Source organism: Pecten maximus, chromosome 2 (genome assembly GCF_902652985.1).
Source record: "Pecten maximus chromosome 2, xPecMax1.1, whole genome shotgun sequence".
In the NCBI taxonomy this organism is placed as follows: Eukaryota; Metazoa; Mollusca; class Bivalvia; order Pectinida; family Pectinidae; genus Pecten; species Pecten maximus.
Window position 1 is genome coordinate 3,511,706 of NC_047016.1, and position 23,264 is coordinate 3,534,969.

The following is a 23,264-nucleotide window of genomic DNA, read 5'->3' on the forward strand; positions in this document are numbered from 1 at the left end:
GAACTAGCGAGATTTTGTTCTCGATTGAGACCGAGGAACCTAAACAAGAAGGCCTTTGCACAGCTCTCGTCAACAAATACTTGAAAACCATGTAGTCGCTTATTGGGATTTTAAATAGTTATATCAGACGACATGTCTGTTTATTTCATCATTATAGGGTTACTCATTACCCTTTCCGGACATTTCTCAGAGGGAAATACACAAACTGAAGGTAAGTCTGCAACACTTGTCAATGAATAGATAATGTCACCCTTTCATACTTCGTGACATGCTCTCACTTTGAATAGTGACCATCGGTTTACATTTTTACAATCAGATAACACAGAGGTCAACTTGTCAGATATTAGCTAGGCTGCTTGGATGTTCACTTTTACACGTCCATGGCTTATTTATAAATAACGTGTATATTCATCCAATACACAGCAGTGACAGAGGCTGACAACTGATCAGGGATGCAGCAGAGATCTAATACAAACAATGGTAGCCTGTGGGAAAGACAACTTTGTGATTAATGACTACTTATTATAAATAGCATAAACGTATCAGTTGCTGCCTGTAAAACTGTAGCTTACTCTATATGTAATGAAATATGATTAATATACATACATTTTATGTACATGTGATGCCATTTTTTACATTCCATATAACTACCCTAACAGTCTACCACTGGTTACACATTAACCCTGTAAAATACTACCCTAACAGTCTACCACTGGTTACACATTAACCCTGTAAAATACTACCCTAACAGTCTACCACTACATGTCAATATAAGACTTTGAAGGTTCATAACATGATTTTAATCGTTTATTATCAGATGCTTACACTTGTATTATTTGTCAAACTTTGAGTTTCAAAATTTAAATATCTGATATATAATTACGATATTAAAAGACCTTCTAAGTCTTGTATTATAAGACAACCTGCAGGTAGTATATATATAATCAAAGATTTAAACCATGGACCTTTCTAACTCATCGGCTACTTTACATTTTACAGTAAAGCCATACTCAATTTTGCAAGACAATGTAATATTTTACGATTTTAGTGTACCATATAAATTACACATCAAAATTTTTGGGCTAAATGTCTTAATTTTTTAACATCTTTCGATCATCATAAATAACTTAATATTATGGTTAATTTCATGGTTTTTCAAATGTAATACTGAAATTAATATAAACTCCGTGCCAGAAAGGTTCAGTTAGGATTTTTTTTGTATAATTTCTATTTTATATTTTTTGCTCAAGGTTAACATGTGGTTAACACAAGTAAATTCATCACCTGATTTGTTCACATAGATAATAGAGGTTCACAAAGACATATACAATGAGAACCACAGATTATTGATGAACTGTTGTCAGTCTCCATGCTGGAATAGATACTCTTCAACCTTCACAGCAGCTATTCCATTTTGAGTACTATTCCTGATTACTATTATATAGGGGGATTATGATCAGTATTTAGAGAAGTTGATTTTTTGCTCAGTGGTTTAATGTATAAGCTCACACCTCAGATGTATTATTGCTGCATGGTTTGGTATAAACATGTTTACAGTTATAGCTCTAATTAAAGTCTTGTGATTAACAAGACAATTAATTCCATATAAAATGTTAGTGGACATAGACAAGAAATTTAGATTGCAACATAATTTAGACTTTGAAACTTTATGGTTGCTGTGTATGCATGTCCATGTTTGGCTAAACACATATTCATCCCATATAATGAAATATAAAAATGTCTTTTGTTATGGAGCTACTGTAAGTATATATATATACCAACTGCTGAATTCTAAATACATGTAAAAAGTAAATATGTATGAGCTGGTATGTACATATATATACAGCAGCTGCCATTGACAATAATTACTTTAGATTGTTAATTATTAATCTCTGCCAGGTACAGCTGCTAAATCAACTCCAGACACTCCCCATACTCACAACTGTGAAAAACAGAGTTATGATATTTAGTAAAGATCAACCAACACAAAAGTTCCCCATACGCACAACAGTGAAAAAATATATCTCAGGAAGGATCAACATATTAGAATGTGCTTTGAGTACTTGTGTTGTGTGATTTGTTGATTCTGCTTTCATTCGACTTCAAAAAAAGCATCCTAAAATTGAAGCACACTTTGCAGTACTTTATACGGTATTGATCAGCAGAAAACTATAGCTAGTGATCGAGAAATATAAATATAGTTTTAATTAATGTTGTTATCACATAACTAGTCCATACATGGCAGCAGTAAGCCATGATTACTAGCCACACAGCCAGTGATGGTGTGGTATACATACAGTCTGCCATTAATGGTGTTATTATATCAGAGGTATGAATTCAGACCCAACAGATGTTCTTGTCACAGAGGAATTGATTCTGTACATTGCTTACACAGTTAGTGGTCACATGGCCATGGTGTCACCAATGTATAGGTCATTGGCCAGTATAGACAACTTGTCTGTTTATATAAATGAGGACATTTTACGATTTATACCAATAATCGTTCTTAATTTACTTATGATATATTCAGAAAGAAACATTTCATCAATAGATATATACAGTCAAATCTGTCTATAAAGACCACTGAAGGAAGACACCAACAATGGTCTTTATAGATAGACCTACTTGTGGTCTTAATAAACATGTTACTGTTTTCACGCCAACCAGCTGATTTGGACTTGTTATAAGTTCCTTGATATAGATTTAAAGTTATATAAAATATTAGTCTTAATCACAAAGAATCTTAAGTTTAATCGCAAGTGATATCCTCAGATCTTTTTTTATTATAAAGTTTGTAACTAAACAGTCTGTGTCTAAATAACAGTGATTACACTATATAGTACAAACGTACCAGACTGTGTCATTATACTGTCAGAATTACACTAGTACAAATGTACCAGACTGTGTCATTATACTGTCAGAATTACACTAGTACAAATGTACCAGTCTGTGTCATTACTGTCAGAATTACACTAGTACAAATGTACCAGACTGTGTCATCACTGTCAGAATTACACTAGTACAAATGTACCAGACTGTGTCATTACTGTCAGAATTACACTAGTACAAATGTACCAGACTGTGTCATTATACTGTCAGAATTACACTAGTACAAATGTACCAGACTGTGTCATTATACTGTCAGAATTACACTAGTACAAATGTACCAGTCTGTGTCATTACTGTCAGAATTACACTAGTACAAATGTACCAGTCTGTGTCATTATACTGTCAGCATTACACTAGTACAAATGTACCAGACTGTGTCATTATACTGTCAGAATTACACTAGTACAAATGTACCAGACTGTGTCATTATACTGTCAGAATTACACTAGTACAAATGTACCAGTCTGTGTCATTACTGTCAGAATTACACTAGTACAAATGTACCAGTCTGTGTCATTATACTGTCAGAATTACACTAGTACAAATGTACCTGACTGTGTCATTACTGTCAGAATTACACTAGTACAAATGTACCAGACTGTGTCATTACTGTCAGAATTACACTAGTACAAATGTACCAGACTGTGTCATTACTGTCAGCGATTACACTAGTACAAATGTACCAGACTGTAATTACTGTCAGAATTACACTAGTACAAATGTACCAGACTGTGTCATTACTGTCAGAATTACACTAGTACAAATGTACCTGACTGTGTCATTACTGTCAGAATTACACTAGTACAAATGTACCAGACTGTGTCATTACTGTCAGAATTACACTAGTACAAATGTACCAGACTGTGTCATTACTGTCAGAATTACACTAGTACAAATGTACCAGACTGTGTCATTACTGTCAGAATTACACTAGTACAAATGTACCAGACTGTGTCATTAATATTACTGTCTGTGGTTACACTATTAGAAACGTACCATAAGTCCCTGATATTCTTTTTGTAACTTAACATTTTTGTCTCTGTTCCTTAAATTTGAGAGTGCTTTATTAAGCTCTGATATTGGATTTGGAGTGATAATACTCTTATAGTTTAAGTGAGAGTGAAAGTGAGCTCTTATATTTTAAGACATTTAAGACATTTTACCCCAATTGGTCTAGATGCCATGCGACTGGCCTCTCGTATGTTGTTCAGTGATGTAGTCACCAACTACTACAATGAGACCCTACCTCAAAGTTACCCTGACTGTTCTCTGGGGCAATATACCCAGCAAATAGGATCTTTAGTGATATATAAACATGTATATCATTAACATCGTTTGGCTGAAATATCCTGTTTATACATGATGTTCAATACAGGATATGACAACTAAGGCTGGTATCTAGATATTTAGCTCTGCTCAGTAGACTGTACTGATATAGATCTATATATGAATGTCATATTAAATTTAAACATTTAGTATACTATACATTCAACAACTTTTATACTAAGAGCACAAACAGGAATTTTAGCAGGTCAACTTTCATATCAGCTTTCAAATTTTGATACATATATACATCTTCATGAATTGTACATAATATAAGCTTAAGGATACAAACTAGGATTATCTAAAATTTTCTGACCACATGTAGATTTTATTGTTTCATCCTGTTACCAGGTAAATGACATCATGACATCCTGTTACCAGGTAAATGACATTATGACATCCTGTTAACAGGTAAATGACATTATGACATACTGTTGCCAGGTAAATGACATCATGACATCCTGTTAACAGGTAAATGACATTATGACATACTGTTGCCAGGTAAATGACATTATGACATACTGTTGCCAGGTAAATGACATCATGACATCCTGTTACCGGGTAAATGATATTATGACATCCTGTTACCGGGTAAATGACATTATGACATACTGTTACTGGGTAAATGACGTTATGACATACTGTTACTGGGTTAATGACGTTATGACATACTGTTGCCAGGTAAATGACATTATGACATATTGATAACAGGTAAATGACATTATAACATCCTATTATCAGGTAAATGACATTATAACATCATGTTACCAGGTAAATGACATTATAACATCATGTTACCAGGTAAATGACATTATGACATCATGTTACCGGGTAAATGACATTATAACATCATGTTACCAGGTAAATGACATTATGACATCATGTTACCAGGTAAATGACATTATGACATCCTGTTACAGGTAAATGACATTATGGCATTCTCTTACCAGGTAATTGACATCATCTTACCAGGTAAATGACATTATGACATCCTCTTACCAGGTTAATGACATTGTGACATCCTGTTACAGGTAAATGACATTATGACATCCTCTTTCCAGGTAAATGACATCATCTTACCAGGTAAATGACATTATGACATCCTGTTACAGGTAAATGACATTATGACATCCTCTTTCCAGGTAAATGACATTATAACATCATGTTACCAGGTAAATGACATTATGACATCCTCTTACCAGGTAAATGACATGCCTGTTACCAGATAAATGACATTATGGCATACTGTGAACTACAGCTATCTTGTATGTCTTGTTTTATAAAGCTATCTTCATACCAACATCTAACAAGTGTTGTGGGTATCTGAAACGTGCAGTGTCACAAGTCTATTTTGTGTTGTAGGTGTAGGTGTAGATATGTATACAGTGAAAGTATTCAGGTGTAATGTGTATCCAGCATGTTACCTGTGTATTATTATAACTAATATTCAGATCTATATTTCTGTGACTTAAGTGTCAAACTTTTACAGACTTGACAAGTGTTCAAATCCTTATGCTTACAGTTATATTATGGGGAAAATCCATCTATAGTTAAAATTAGTGGTATGCTATCAGGTTGTTACAAAAAATTATTGAACGAAATTTGCATTCTGCTGAACAAGCTAAAGAACCTATTGTAACTCATTTTAATCTTGTATGAAAACAGCTTCATCGTGTATTGAATACTCAAAAGCCATATTGTCATTCAACTATGAAATCGTATTATATATGATGCCTCATGTTATACATTTTAATGAATCTGAGGGAACCAAATAAACTACTAAATCATCATTAATGAAAATTTAAAAAAAATGTACAAAGATAAGATATTTTTAATAAGTAAATCAGGGCATTCAGTTGACCCTTGATTAATTTATCAGGAATTTGAAGTGTCAATTCATGTAAAATATATGTCAACTAGACTAGTTAATGAAAATATAGTAATATTTGGTTAGCAGAACTAGTATGATAACACGTTTACATCATCATGAAGGCCATGTTTTCAAAAAAAAAAAAAAAAGACAACCACGTGCACTGATACGATTCTTATTCTCCGAAACACATTCCGAGTGGTGACCTGTCTAAATATGGGTGTCTCGTTCAGAGCTCAGTTAATTCCCCATGACTGGAGAAGTACTAGATTTATAGACATCTTTTATCAATAATCAGGGTCAGTTCTGGTCCATGATCAATATCAATATATACTGTACTAATTATATTATAACACTTACTCAGGCTTCACTATATACAAATCAATAGGTATAATCTGGTTTTGTAGGACTAGTGTCTTTGTCTGTATATTTATGGGATATTAATTGGCAGAATTCCTATTGTCATTGCTATAATGAACACATGATGTTATCCCTATGATTTTGTGATAAATGACACTATAGATTGGGGCAAACACAAAGACGTTGAGCGTATATCCTATCTTACTGTAGTTATATAGATTAACTGTAGGTAATGAAGGGCATTTTTGTAAGATCTAGACCACTATTGTAAATAATTCTTAAATTTCAATACAAATGTAGTATGATAATGAAACAAACAAATTTGATTGAAACTAGATGTGTTCTTGTAGAAAATATTTCATGTACCATGTTATGATTACTTAAATTTGTTATATCAAGATTTAAAAAAAAAAATTCATATCTGTGTATTTCTTTTTGAAATTAGTCATCAAAAGATGTGTAAGCTAAATTAAGTTTGACATAGAATTATTGACCCTTTTTGAATTTGTTATTGGTGGAGCAATAAGCAAGCCCATCGAAATGGATAACAGTCTAGATATAGTTACACATCACAAGCCTCTGTGTCAGGCCTATTTACTGCTACTGGTACCGGTGTTCCTGTTTATCTGGGTCAATCAATATCAATTTTATCTAACTTTTGTATAGCTTCCCAACTTACTTATCTCTTATAGCTATCCCCAGTCAACATGACAGTGACTTCTGTATATAGCTATCCCCAGTCAACATGACAATGACTTCTGTATAGGTCTACAACTTACTTATCTCTTATAGCTATCCCTAGTCAACATGACAGTGACTTGTGTATATAGCTATCCCTAGTCAACATGACAGTGACTTCTGTATAGACAACTTACTTATCTCTTATAGCTATCCCCAGTCAACATGACAATGACTTCTGTATAGACAACTTACTTATCTCTTATAGCTATCCCCAGTCAACATGACAGTGACTTCTGTATAGGTCTACAAGTTACTTATCTCTTATAGCTATCCCCAGTCAACATGACAGTGACTTCTGTATAGACAACTTACTTATCTCTTATAGCTATCCCCAGTCAACATGACAGTGACTTCTGTATAGACAACTTACTTATCTCTTATAGCTATCCCCAGTCAACATGGCAGTGACTTCTGTATAGGTCTACAAGTTACTTATCTCTTATAGCTATCCCCAGTCAACATGACAGTGACTTCTGTATACGTATAGGTCCACAACTTACTTATCTCTATAGCTATCCCCAGTCAACACAACAGTGACTTCTGTATATAGGTCCACAACTTACTTATCTTATAGCTATCCCCAGTCAACATGACAGTGACTTCTGTATAGACAACTTACTTATCTCTTATAGCTATCCCCAGTCAACATGACAGTGACTTCTGTATATAGCTATCCCCAGTCAACATGACAGTGACTTCTGTATATAGCTATCCCCAGTCAACATGACAGTGACTTCTGTATATAGCTATCCCCAGTCAACATGACAGTGACTTCTGTATAGGTCCACAACTTACTTATCTCTTATAGCTATCCCCAGTCAACATGACAATGACTTGTGTATATAGCTATCCCCAGTCAACATGACAGTGACTTCTGTATATAGCTATCCCCAGTCAACATGACAATGACTTCTGTATATAGCTATCCCCAGTCAACATGGCAGTAACTTCTGTATATAGCTATCCCCAGTCAACATGGCAGTAACTTGTGTATATAGCTATCCCCAGTCAACATGGCAGTAACTTCTGTATATAGCTATCCCCAGTCAACATGGCAGTAACTTGTGTATATAGCTATCCCCAGTCAACATGAAAGTGACTTCTGTATATAGCTATCCCCACTCAACATGACAATGACTTCTGTATATAGCTATCCCCAGTCAACACAACAGTGACTTCTGTATATAGTATCCCACAACTGACTGACTCTGTAATAGCTATCCCCAGTCAACAGACAGGACTTTGTATATAGTCCATCAACATACTGACTTCTCTATAGCTATCCCCAGTCAACATGACAGTGACTTCTGTATACGTATAGGTCCACAACACTTACTTATCTCTATAGCTACCCTAGTCAACATGACAGTGACTTCTGTATATAGGTCCACAACACTTACTTATCTCTATAGCTATCCCCAGTCAACATGACAGTGACTTCTGTATATAGTCCCACAACATACATGTATTCTATATAGCTATCCCAGTCAACATGACAATGACTTTGTATACTATCCCACAACATGACTGACTTCTTATAGCTATCCCCACTCAACATGACAATGACTTGTGTATATAGCTATCCCCAGTCAACACAACTTACTTATCTCTTATAGCTATCCCCAGTCAACATGACAGTGACTTCTGTATATAGCTATCCCCAGTCAACATGACAATGACTTCTGTATATAGCTATCCCCAGTCAACATGACAATGACTTCTGTATATAGCTATCCCCAGTCAACATGACAGTGACTTCTGTATAGGTCTACAAGTTACTTATCTCTTATAGCTATCCCCAGTCAACATGACAGTGACTTCTGTATATAGCTATCCCTAGTCAACATGACAGTGACTTCTGTATAGGTCTACAAGTTACTTATCTCTTATAGCTATACCCAGTCAACATGACAGTGACTTCTGTATATAGCTATCCCTAGTCAACATGACAGTGACTTCTGTATAGGTCTACAAGTTACTTATCTCTTATAGCTATACCCAGTCAACATGACAGTGACTTCTGTATATAGCTATCCCCAGTCAACATGACAGTGACTTCTGTATATAGCTATACCCAGTCAACATGACAGTGACTTCTGTATAGGTCTACAAGTTACTTATCTCTTATAGCTATCCCCAGTCAACATGACAGTGACTTCTGTATAGGTCTACAAGTTACTTATCTCTTATAGCTATCCCCAGTCAACATGACAGTGACTTCTGTATAGACAACTTACTTATCTCTTAAGCTATCCCCAGTCAACATGACAGTGACTTCTGTATAGGTCTACAAGTTACTTATCTCTTATAGCTATACCCAGTCAACATGACAGTGACTTCTGTATAGGTCTACAAGTACTTATCTCTTATAGCTATCCCCAGTCAACATGACAGTGACTTCTGTATAGGTCTACAAGTACTTATCTCTTATAGCTATCCCCAGTCAACATGACAGTGACTTCTGTATGTAGCTATCCCCAGTCAACATGACAATGACTTCTATATATAGCTATCCCCAGTCAACATGGCAGTGACTTCTGTATATAGCTATCCCTAGTCAACATGACAGTGACTTCTGTATAAAGCTATCCCCAGTCAACATGACAGTGACTTCTGTATATAGCTATCCCCAGTCAACATGACAGTGACTTCTGTATATAGCTATCCCCAGTCAACATGACAGTGACTTCTGTATAGGTCTACAAGTACTTATCTCTTATAGCTATACCCAGTCAACATGACAGTGACTTCTGTATAGGTCTACAAGTACTTATCTCTTATAGCTATCCCCAGTCAACATGACAAGTGACTTCTGTATAGGTCTACAACACTTACTTATCTCTATAGCTATAATCCTAAGTCAATACTAATGACTGTTATCATGACATTAATTCACTTATCACTCTCTTATAGCTTTTATCCAGTGTCAAGTTATAATAGGAAAAATACCATATGTCACAATGGCCCTAGCTGTGGATGGGTAGTAAAACCCAAATAAACAAAGGATTGTCACAATGGTGTACATAACACATGGGAACTTCCAGCTGTCTTCAGCTTATTGGGACCTCACCAAGATCCTGTACTTAAAAGGTTATTGAGTACTTATAAATGTACATACTTTGTCATGTATGTTTCAGTTTATTGTACAGTTTTTCAGTAATAAGTTTAATCAATTCAAAAAACCACAAATAAAATTGATACAAACAAATGATACAGCAGCTGACAAACACACAAACCACACCTGAGACAGTGAAACTCTGTTTTACATACTGCTACTTTGACCTTCTGGATGTAATATAACTGCTTTATGCTGTTGTATAAATGTATTGATGGCTAATTATCATGAACTGACACACTAAAATAAAGATATAGAGAGGAATGTCTGGTGTTTTCCCTAATGTACTTGTGTATAATGTATACTGGTACTGTATTCATCATCCATAAAATTACTGTGGTACATGTAGCTGCAAATCCACTTTGTAAAATATATATATACATCTCTATACTACACTCGGTCCGGTATTTGGTGTCCTAACCACCATAAACAGATACACATCTCTATACTACACTGAGACTGGTATTTGGTGTCCTAACCACCATAAACAGATACACATCTCTATACTACACTCAGACCGGTATTTGGTGTCCTAACCACCATAAACAGATACACATCTCTATACTACACTCAGACCGGTATTTGGTGTCCACCATAAACAGATACACATCTCTATACTACACTCAGACCGGTATTTGGTGTCCTAACCACACATCTCTATACTACACTCAGACTGGTATTTGGTGTCCTAACCACCATAAACAGATACACATCTCCATACTACACTCAGACCGGTATTTGGTGTCCTAACCACCATAAACAGATACACATCTCTATACTACACTCAGACTGGTATTTGGTGTCCTAACCACCATAAACAGATACACATCTCTATACTACACTCAGAACGGTATTTGGTGTCCTAACCACCATAATCAGATACACATCTCTATACTACACTCAGACCGGTATTTGGTGTCCTAACCACCATAAACAGATACACATCTCTATACTACACTCAGACTGGTATTTGGTGTCCTAACCACCATAAACAGATACACATCTCTATACTACACTCAGACCGGTATTTGGTGTCCTTACCACCATAAACAGATACACATCTCTATACTACACTCAGACCGGTAGATACAAATCTCTATACTACACTCAGACCGGTATTTGTTGTCCTAACCACCATAAACAGATACACATCTCTATACTATACTCAGACCGGTATTTGGTGTCCTAACCACCATAAACAGATACACATCTCTATACTACACTCAGACCGGTATTTGGTGTCCTAACCACCATAAACAGATACACATCTCTATACTACACTCAGACCGGTATTTGGTGTCCTAACCACCATAAACAGATACACATCTGTATACTACACTCAGACCGGTATTTGGTGTCCTAACCACACATCTCTATACTACACTCAGACTGGTATTTGGTGTCCTAACCACCATAAACAGATACACATCTCCATACTACACTCAGACTGGTATTTGGTGTCCTAACCACCATAAACAGATACACATCTCTATACTACACTCAGACTGGTATTTGGTGTCCTAACCACCATAAACAGATACACATCTCTATACTACACTCAGACCGGTATTTGGTGTCCTTACCACCATAAACAGATACACATCTCTATACTACACTCAGACCGGTAGATACAAATCTCAATACTACACTCAGACCGGTATTTGTTGTCCTAACCACCATAAACAGATACACATCTCTATACTACACTCAGACCGGTATTTGGTGTCCTAACCACCATAAACAGATACACATCTCTATACTACACTCAGACCGGTATTTGTTGTCCTAACCACCATAAACAGATACACATCTCTATACTACATTCAGACCGGTATTTGGTGTCCTAACCACCATAAACATATACACATCTCTATATACTACACTCAGACCGGTATTTGTTGTCCTAACCACCATAAACAGATACACATCTCTATACTACACTCAGACCGGTATTTGTACGTGTCCTAACCACCATAAACAGATACACATCTCTATACTACACTCAGACTGGTATTTGGTGTCCTAACCACCATAAACAGATACACATCTCTATACTACACTCAGACCGGTATTTGGTGTCCTAACCACCATAAACAGATACACATCTCTATACTACACTCAGACCGGTATTTGTTGTCCTAACCACCATAAACAGATACACATAACCATATTCTACATTCAGGTATTAATAACCTTAAGATAGCTGTGTATCTGTGGATACAGCCTTATTATCATCCATGTCATGCACCAGAAGTTGTGAGATTCAGTGTGTTAAGTTCAATTTGTTCAGATAGAGATCGAACAAGTGAAAAAGACTTGGTCAAAGTGTTTGCTTTAGGTGCATGACTACATTTTGAAACATCAACCTACAAAAAAAATATAATTTGAAATAACATCAATAAGATGAAACTTCAGCAAAACAAGCTGAGTATAGTGATATAATCAGAATCTGTATAACACTAGTAGTCAATAGCCTGCTCTGCATACATATGGCATAATTACAAAATCGACGATTACTTTATTAATTATCATTCTATGTGTGACACAGTTTGTTAGAGATCAACCGTACAGAATCGAAGCTTAAAATGATACTCATTATAATGACTAGCTTTTTAGCCCACCGTCATCAGATGGGTCCCTAGTTATATGCCATTTGAATTTGGATTTTTGATCAGAAAAACAAATTGGCTGACAGGCAGCCATCTTGAATTTTGAGAATGGAAGATTGTTATTGCTATTTATTAAAAATTACTAGTGTAATATTCCTCAAACTTCATGTGTATGTTCCTCTTGGCCCCTAGTTGTGCCATTTGTATTTAGATTTTTGATCAGAAAAAACAAAATGGTCGATAGGCGGCCCATCTTGGATTTGAAATTTGTTGGGATCTCTTGTTAGGTCATCTGACCAAAGGGTCAGTAACCTTAAGGCAGATTACTTCCAAATTTGGTGTGAAAGGTCATTTGAGGACAGAGGGATAGAGCCCAAAAGGGGTTACATTGGTAAATTTTTGCTTTTAAACCCTACTCCTTCTTAACCCTTAAGTGGATTGATTATATCCAAATTTGGTGTGAAACATTGGGGAAGGCAATCATATTTTACATAAATGAGGCAGCCCTAATAACCCCAAATCCTACCTACTCCTCCTTAACCTTTTAGTGGATTACAATCAAATTTGGAGTAAAACATCCTTGAGGGGCGCCAGTCATATAAATGAGTCTGGTGTGACCCCTGGGGACAGAAGGGTGAGGCCGCTAAAGGGGAACTTAGCCTAAATTTTGCTTTAAAACATTACTCCTCCTTAATGTCTGAATGGATTACAACCAAATTTGTTTTGAAACATCATTATATTTAGGGGATGGAAATAATAATTCATATAATTGAGTCAGGTCCAACCCCTGGGGAAAGAAGGGACGGGTCACCAAAAGGAGAACTTAGGTGAAATATTTCTTTAAAAAGCTACTCCTCCTTAATACCTCCATCGACTACACCCAAAAGTCTGAAACATCATTTGGGGAAGGCAATCATATTGATATAAATGAGGCTGGTCCTACCCCTTGAGACAGGGGTGAAGCCCCCGAAACAATAATTTGGCTGAAATTTTGCTTTAAGATGCTACTCCTCCTTCAAGCCAAAATGGATAAAAACCAAATTTGATCTGAAACATAACTGGCTGCGAACAGACAATCGATGGTAATGATGCTGGTTTGAGCCCTTTGGATTGCATTGAGGGGTGTGTCCCTGCTGTAGGTGTTTGTCAGATGACCGTTTAGGCCCATGGGGTATTTTACCAGTAGGGTCAGCTAACCAAGTCTGCTTTACATTATAATATTTTTGTTATGCATTGCTGCCATGTTGGTTTGTGATGTAACTACCTCAACTGGCATATATGAAAATGGTGTGCTTAATACACTAAAAAGCATAGAGAAGATTCTGGAAATAGCGTAGTGAAAAAATCTGGAATAAATATTTAAATGTTGAAAATCAATTAGGGATAAAAATAAAGCTAATTGTATTTCCGAATCACAAAGGGCGGAATATCGGCCACAATATATAGGGAGGGAAGAACACTACAGATGATGGAGGCATTTAATGACCACCATGGCCAGTCACCCCTAATATAAAATTGTCTCTCTTCTGTAATGATGTTAGTTGGACTATTTGTTCCAAAAGAGACTTGAGATACATTTAGTGTGGAAAATGGTGAGACATTAAATACCCGAACCACTGACCAGAAAATTACTCATTGTTATATGGCCATGGCCAAGTAAGTAATCAGGACTGGTATCACACCGATCACCATGGAAACAGAATCCAGGAGCCTAACAACAAAATGACATCATTCTACTCTTTATAGTCTACCACCAGTTTAATCCTATATATATATATATATGTAATTTTAAGATCACTTTACTTCGTGAGTAGTGCCAGTTCTGGTATTTGGTTTGTGAGCATTTTTATTGTATGAAATATGTAAAGACACTTTATACCATATTTTGCGCTATGGAATGGAAGATATGTAATTTTATTTGTAGGACCAAATACTGTTGTTGTTTTTTTTTTTCGTTTTTTTTTCTGTATTTTCCTTAGAACTTTTGAAACATACTCTGCAGGTAAGGGAACATACTGTACAACAGTACCTGTATTGTAATGTTATGATTAGGAAGAAACAGAGTACTTAATATCAAAATGTAATACATGTATTCAGTTATGAAAAGTAACAGTTTTCTCTGAGAGTATTCAATTATCATATTGTTCACTTCATTATCGGTAATTTCCATCATGGCTGCAAAAACAGATCACTTAAGTGCTAATATAGTGACTGTTTGGAGAACGTGGCCCTTATATACATGGATTGTTTATAAATGAAAGTTAATATAGAGTACCAGATATATTCACAGTATAGATACAGCTTGAATTCCACTATGTAGGTATATATGATAAAGGTAAGGATTATACCAGCTGTTTCAGTTTGAGGCTCAGAATAGAAAATAAACCTGGTACAATGTATTTATAAAACCCACTGTTTTAATGCTGTATAATTTGTGATAGCAATGTTATATATATACATAGTAGTACTCCTGCGTGTCCATCTGTCCATAATCTTGCATGTCCTTCTTTCCATCTGTCTGTACTCCTGCATGTCTGTCCATATGTCTGTACTGCTGAATGTCCGTCTGTCCATCTGTCCATCTGTCCGTACTCCTGCATGTCCTTCTGTCCATCCGTCCGTACTCCTGCATGTCCTTCTGTCTATCTGTCCGTACTCCTGCATGTCCTTCTGTCCATCCGTCCGTACTCCTGCGTGTCTTTCTGTCCATCTGTCCATACTCCTGCATGTCCTTCTTTCCATCTGTCCGTACTCCTGCATGTCTTTCTGTCCATCTGTCCATACTCCTGCATGTCTGTCCATCCATCTGTCTGTACTCTTGCATGTCCTTCTGTCCATTTGTCCGTAAACAATCCATATTGTTACCTCTTTTTCTAAGAAATTACTTGAAGGACCTTTTGGAAATTTCATATGTATATCCCGCTTTGTCCCTATAACTAGTTAACGTTGTGGATGATCAATTTTGAGAATGATCTGAAAATAAAATGCGTGTCAGGCCGACATTTTAAATTTTGACAGTTGAAGTTACTGCTATTTCTCAGAAAGTACTGGGTGGATATTTTTAAAATTAGATGTAGGTAGTGTATTGTCAAATATTAGACTGATCAAATAAAGCCAATGGCTGACAGGCAATCATCAGTCATCTTGGGTTTTGGCAATTAAGAATTGAAGTCCTTTGTAGAAATTTCTCAAATTTACAATGTATGTTTGCATGAGCCCCTTAGGTCCTGGTTGCGCATGATCAAATTTTAGATTGATCAAATAAAAAAAGGGCCAACTGACATACAGCCATCTTGGATTTTAACAGTTGAAGTTTGTTCTTCTTTGTCTCACTTAAAGTATTGGTTGAAACTTGTCAACTTGTTCCTAATGGATCATTCTCAGGTTTCTTATTTAGGTACCCCCTAAAGCTTGTTTTCAAGTGATTAAGAGAAAAAGAGGAAAGATGAGAAAGGCTGAAAGAAAAGATCAGTATTGGATCCCATAGAAATCATTCAATGGTCCAAAGAAAAGATCAGTATTAGATCCCATAGAGATCATTCAATGGTCCAAAGAAAAGATCAGTATTGGATCCCATAGAGATCATTCAATGGTAGGCACCAAACGACCCTATGGAATATTTCTGTTATCTAGATCTTTATAGAAAAAAGAATGAAAATTGAAGCGCTAAGTATTTTGTCCCCAAATACAATGTATATCATATGTAGACAAGGCCTGAAAACATTCTTATGAATATGAGATTGTTCACAAGTATTGGACCATAGACAAGGATTTTCATAGTTAAACATGTTCATTGTGCATGACTGCTATGTCATGCTTGACACATTTAGAGTAGTGTGATGAAGTGTTTCATATGCTAACCGCTGTTATCATAATGGAGAGCAACTTTACCAAAGTGTTTCCTAACTGTGAACCTTAACCCCTGTTATCAGAGGGGAGAGTAAATAGTCTATTGATAAGTATGTAGATAAATGATGTCATTTGATGATATATAGGATATAATCATACTGTATGTCAATTTCCCATCACGTCAACATCCATTTAATAATCTTTCAGAAACAGACATGATATCTGAGAAACAGTAATGTTGTAGACACCTGCTAATTATAGGCAGGAAACAGCTGACAGATACAATTATATAAGTACTGTACATGTATATAGGTACTGTATATATAGGTAGTGTATATATATAGGTAGTGTATATATATAGGTAGTGTATATATATAGGTACTGTATAAATAGGTACTGTATATAGGTACTGTATATAGGTACTGTATATATATAGGTACTGTATATATAGGTACTGTATATATGTACTGTATATATATAGGTACTGTATATATAGGTACTGTATATATAGGTACTGTATATATAGGTACTGTATATATAGGTACTGTATATAGGTACTGTATATAGGTACTGTATATATAGGTACTGTATATAGGTACTGTATATAGGTACTGTATATATAGGTACTGTATATAGGTACTGTGTATATATATAGGTACTGTATGTATAGGTACTGTATGTATAGGTACTGTATATATAGGTACTGTATATATATAGGTACTGTATATATATATAGGTACTGTATATAGGTACTGTGTATATATATTGGTACTGTATATATAGGTACTGTATATATAGGTACTGTATATATAGGTACTGTGTATATATATAGGTACTGTATATATAGGTACTGTATATATATAGGTACTGTATATATAGGTACTGTATATAAAGGTACTGTATATAGGCAATGTATATATAGTACTGTATATAGGTACTGTATATAGGTACTGTATATATAAGTACTATATATATATAGGTACTGTATATATAGGTACTGTATATAGGTACTGTATATATAGGTACTGTATATATAGGTACTGTATATAGGTACTGTATATATAGGTACTGTATATATAGGTACTGTATATAGGTACTGTATATATAGGTACTGTATATATAGGTACTGTATATATAGGTACTATATATAGGTACTGTATATATAGGTACTGTATATATATAGGTACTGTATATATATAGGTACTGTATGTATAGGTACTGTATATATAGGTACTGTATATATATAGGTACTGTATATATATATAGGTACTGTGTATATAGGTACTATATATAGGTACTGTATATATAGGTACTGTATATATAGGTACTGTATATATAGGTACTAGGTACTGTATATATATAGGTACTGTATATATAGGTACTGTATATATAGGTACTGTATATATAGGTACTGTATATATAGGTACTATATATAGGTACTGTATATATAGGTACTGTATATATAGGTACTGTATATATAGGTACTATATATAGGTACTGTATATATAGGTACTGTATATATATAGGTACTGTATATATATAGGTACTGTATATATATAGGTACTGTATATATAGGTACTGTATATATAGGTACTGTATATATAGGTACTGTATATAGGTACTGTATATAGGTACTGTATATATAGGTACTGTATATAGGTACTGTGTATATATATAGGTACTGTATATATAGGTACTGTATATATATAGGTACTGTATATATAGGTACTGTATATATAGGTACTGTATATATATAGGTACTGTATATATATAGGTACTGTATATAGGTACTGTGTATATATATAGGTACTGTATATATAGGTACTGTATATATAGGTACTGTATGTATAGGTACTGTATGTATAGGTACTGTATATATAGGTACTGTATATATATAGGTACTGTATATATATATAGGTACTGTATATAGGTACTGTGTATATATATTGGTACTGTATATATAGGTACTGTATATATAGGTACTGTATATATAGGTACTGTGTATATATATAGGTACTGTATATATAGGTACTGTATATATATAGGTACTGTATGTATAGGTACTGTATATATAGGTACTGTATATATATAGGTACTGTATATATATATAGGTACTGTGTATATAGGTACTATATATAGGTACTGTATATATAGGTACTGTATATATAGGTACTGTATATATATAGGTACTGTATATATAGGTACTGTATATATAGGTACTGTATATATAGGTACTGTATATATAGGTACTGTATATATAGGTACTGTATATATAGGTACTGTATATATAGGTACTGTATATATAGGTACTATATATAGGTACTGTATATATAGGTACTGTATATATAGGTACTGTATATATATAGGTACTGTATATAGGTACTGTATATATATAGGTACTGTATATATAGGTACTGTATATATATAGGTACTGTATATATATAGGTACTGTATATATATAGGTACTGTATATATAGGTACTGTATATAGGTACTGTATATATAGGTACTGTATATAGGTACTGTGTATATATATAGGTACTGTATATATAGGTACTGTATATATATAGGTACTGTATATATAGGTACTGTATATATAGGTACTGTATATATATAGGTACTGTATATATATAGGTACTGTATGTATAGGTACTGTATATATAAGTACTGTATATATATAGGTACTGTATATATATATAGGTACTGTGTATATATATTGGTACTGTATATATAGGTACTGTATATATAGGTACTGTATATATATAGGTACTGTATATATATAGGTACTGTATATATAGGTACTGTATATATATAGGTACTGTATATATATATAGGTACTGTGTATATATATTGGTACTGTATATATAGGTACTGTATATATAGGTACTGTATATATAGGTACTGTGTATATATATAGGTACTGTATATATAGGTACTGTATATATATAGGTACTGTATATATATAGGTACTGTATATATAGGTACTGTATATAAAGGTACTGTATATAGGCAATGTATATATAGTACTGTATATAGGTACTGTATATAGGTACTGTATATATAAGTACTATATATATAGGTACTGTATATATAGGTACTGTATATAGGTACTGTATATAGGTACTGTATATATAGGTACTGTATATAGGTACTGTATATATAGGTACTGTATATATAGGTACTGTATATATAGGTACTGTATATATAGGTACTATATATAGGTACTGTATATATAGGTACTGTATATATAGGTACTGTATATATAGGTACTGTATATATAGGTATATATAGGTACTGTATATATAGGTACTGTATATATAGGTACTGTATATATAGGTACTGTATATATATAGGTACTGTATATATAGGTACTGTATATATAGGTACTGTATATATAGGTACTGTATATATATAGGTACTGTATATATAGGTATTGTATATAGGCAATGTATATATAGTACTGTATATAGGTACTGTATATATAGGTACTGTATGTATATAGGTACTGTATATATATAGGTACTGTATATATAGGTACTGTATATATATAGGTACTGTATATATAGGTACTGTATATAGGCAATGTATATATAGTACTGTATATAGGTACTGTATATATAGGTACTGTATATATAGGTACTGTATAATATATAGGTACTGTATATGTATTATCTTGTTTTTATTGATCAGTTTTGAGACCAGAACAGAATGATACAAGACTACTTAACATTTTCTGTCTTCATGTTTTGTGAAATTAAAATCATTTATGAAGTGTATTTAATTTTTTGAACCAGGTAAAAAAAAATTGTTGATTTATATTTTGAATGATGGTATCAACAATACAAATGTGTGATTAATCTGATTTCATCAATTTCTGTTTTGTAGAGAAAAACAATTTCCTCCGGCAGGCTGTGAGTCAACTTGTACGTCGAAACTTTCCAGAAATATATCCAGAGGAAGAAAAATTGCCAGTGAAAAAAGGTAAAAATCTGAAAACTTGAGCATATTAATACTGTATGATAATGACCACTTTCAACATACAATATCATATGACTCAGTACGTTCTACAACATACAATATCATATGTCCCAGTTCTACAACATTCAATATCATATATATGTCTCCGTACGTTCTACAACATACAATATCATATGTCCCAGTTCTACAACATTCAATATCATATATATGTCTCCGTACGTTCTACAACATACAATATCATATGTCTCTGATCTACAACATACAATATCACATGTCTCTGTTCTCCAACATATATTATTATACCTCAGACTTGTATCACAGCTTCTGATTAGTGAAAACCATGTCACGTGATTAAAAACATTCGTTATGTCAACCACAAATTTCCAAATAATTCATTATTTACTTCCTGTCGCTTTCGAAACATCATGTCACCCTCTGAATATCATAATGTCACCCTCTCGTGAGCCCTCCAAAATCGTTATGTCACCCTCTCGTGAGCCCCAACTCGGAACTCTCTTCCGTAACGTCTTCAAAAGTAGTCGAATCAGAGGAGTTCCGAGTATTCTGCTTGACAACAACAATGGCTGCCGGCGGACGCTATCTTCTGCCACCAGAGGAGGAAATGGCGAAATTATTGCAAGAAAAGGATTCTAAAAACACCAAAAGGGTCATCAATGGGGCCGTGGATTCCTTTAGACATTTCCTATCTGCAACAGGTAGACCAAAGGATTTTGAAAACTTCGACGTCCATACATTGAACGTTTGACTGGGAGAATTTTATGCCGGGGTCCAGAAAGACGATGGGGTACCTCTTAAACGATCTTTGTTGAACAGTCTAAAATATGGTTTGAAGAAATACATATTAAACTTATTGATACCAAAATTCATTCACTTATGTTTTTTCGGTATAATAAAACAATTACTGCCCTTGTTCCGGGTTGATATGAATATTTGCCCACCCTTGAGGTGTCATGTCACCCTCGGGCTACGCCCTCGGGTGACATGACATCTCTCGGGTGGTCAAATATTCATGTCAACCCGGAACAAGGGCAATAATTGTATAATATCACATTGTACTGAAGTGATCTTTCACAAGCAGAAAACAACATGGCGGACAGGCAGCCATCTTGGATTTTGATAATTGAAGTTTGTTATCACTATTTCTCAGAAAGTACCGAAGGGATATTTCTCAAATTTCATTTGTAGGTTTCCTTTGGTCCCTCATTGTGCATATTGTATTTTGGGACCAATCAGAAAACATCATGGCCGACAGGCAGCCATCTTTGATTTTGACAATTGAAGTTTGTTATCGCTATTTTACAGAAGGTACTTAAGGGATCTTTCTCAAATTTCATATATAGGTTCCCCTTATTTGAAAAGTACTGGAGGGATGTTTCTCAATTTATACAGATTAGTAAGTGGAAGGGAAAAATAGAGAGAAGATCAATCTGACATGGAATCTATGAAGATCATTCAATGGTGGGCGCCAAGATCCCTCTGGGATCTCTTGTTAATTATGTCTCACTAAGGGTTTTGATTGGAAGGGTATTTTTAATCATGTTTCATTTTCAAGAATCTGATTTAGGATGCATATAATCAATTCATCTGTGAAGGTATGGGAGTTCAAGTTTGCCTTAGATTTTAGTATTTGATTTGAGAGAGCTAAGCTACATTTAATATTCCAAGAAAGAATCTTACCATTCACAAACCTGTTATCATGCACACAGGTATTAGTTGTGATCAATTGTATTGTGTTACAATAATACTGAATTATAATTAGTTTTGATCAATTATGTTGTGTTACAACTATACATAGTTCTCAGCACTATATCTTCAAATTGCCAAACAGCTATCGACCCTGTTCTATCTCCGTCAAATAACACATGGTACAGATCAATCAGAGCTTTGGATGGCCTGGGTAGTCAGGTCATTATATCTCAAGGTATATCACATCAATACTTGATGAATATCGGATTAAATCAGCCTCTTTGTAACTTAATCTTCTGCAGTATCGCACACAATTCTTAATAAAAAGTTTTTAACAGTAGACTGATTAATGCTCATCAAGCTAATTATTGGATGAGTCTTTATAGTATGAAATCATTAAGTATGAAATTATATACTTGCTGTATACACTTGTATTATCTATGTTAAATATTTGGACTGGGGCATGCTTTGTTCAAATTAATCACCTTTGCCTACTTTCAAGGTTATTATGACCACCAATTTATAGCTAATTCAAAAGGCCCAGGTACCTGATATTGGACCTGTAGCATGCTGGGATGCAGAGCTACCAAGTTTGTTCAAATGATCGACCTTGATCACTTACCTTCTGGGTCACTGAGTTCAAATATACAGGAGTCTTTAATTGACATCTTCTCCATTACCAAGAAGCCCAAAGACCTGATATATGGGCAATAAGTTTACTCAAATGAATGACATCGATCTGCATTGAATGCCACATGAGCAGTGGTCAAATAGGCTAAAATCTTTAAACAATTTCTTTTCAACTGATACTGTAGCATGCTGGG

At 34.4% G+C, this 23,264-nt stretch overlaps 1 protein-coding gene across 1 annotated transcript in view; it reads left to right on the plus strand.

Annotated features, from left to right (window-relative positions):
* Positions 1-8: 8 nt before the first annotated feature.
* LOC117345220 (neural proliferation differentiation and control protein 1-like) overlaps positions 9-23,264 on the plus strand; it is a 76,277-nt gene continuing 53,021 nt past the window's right edge. The window contains exons 1-2 of the mRNA XM_033908241.1: positions 9-211; positions 20,641-20,736. Of these exons, the coding sequence (XP_033764132.1) occupies positions 133-211; positions 20,641-20,736 (175 nt within the window). The 5' untranslated portion in view covers positions 9-132. The remainder of the gene's footprint in view (positions 212-20,640; positions 20,737-23,264) is intronic.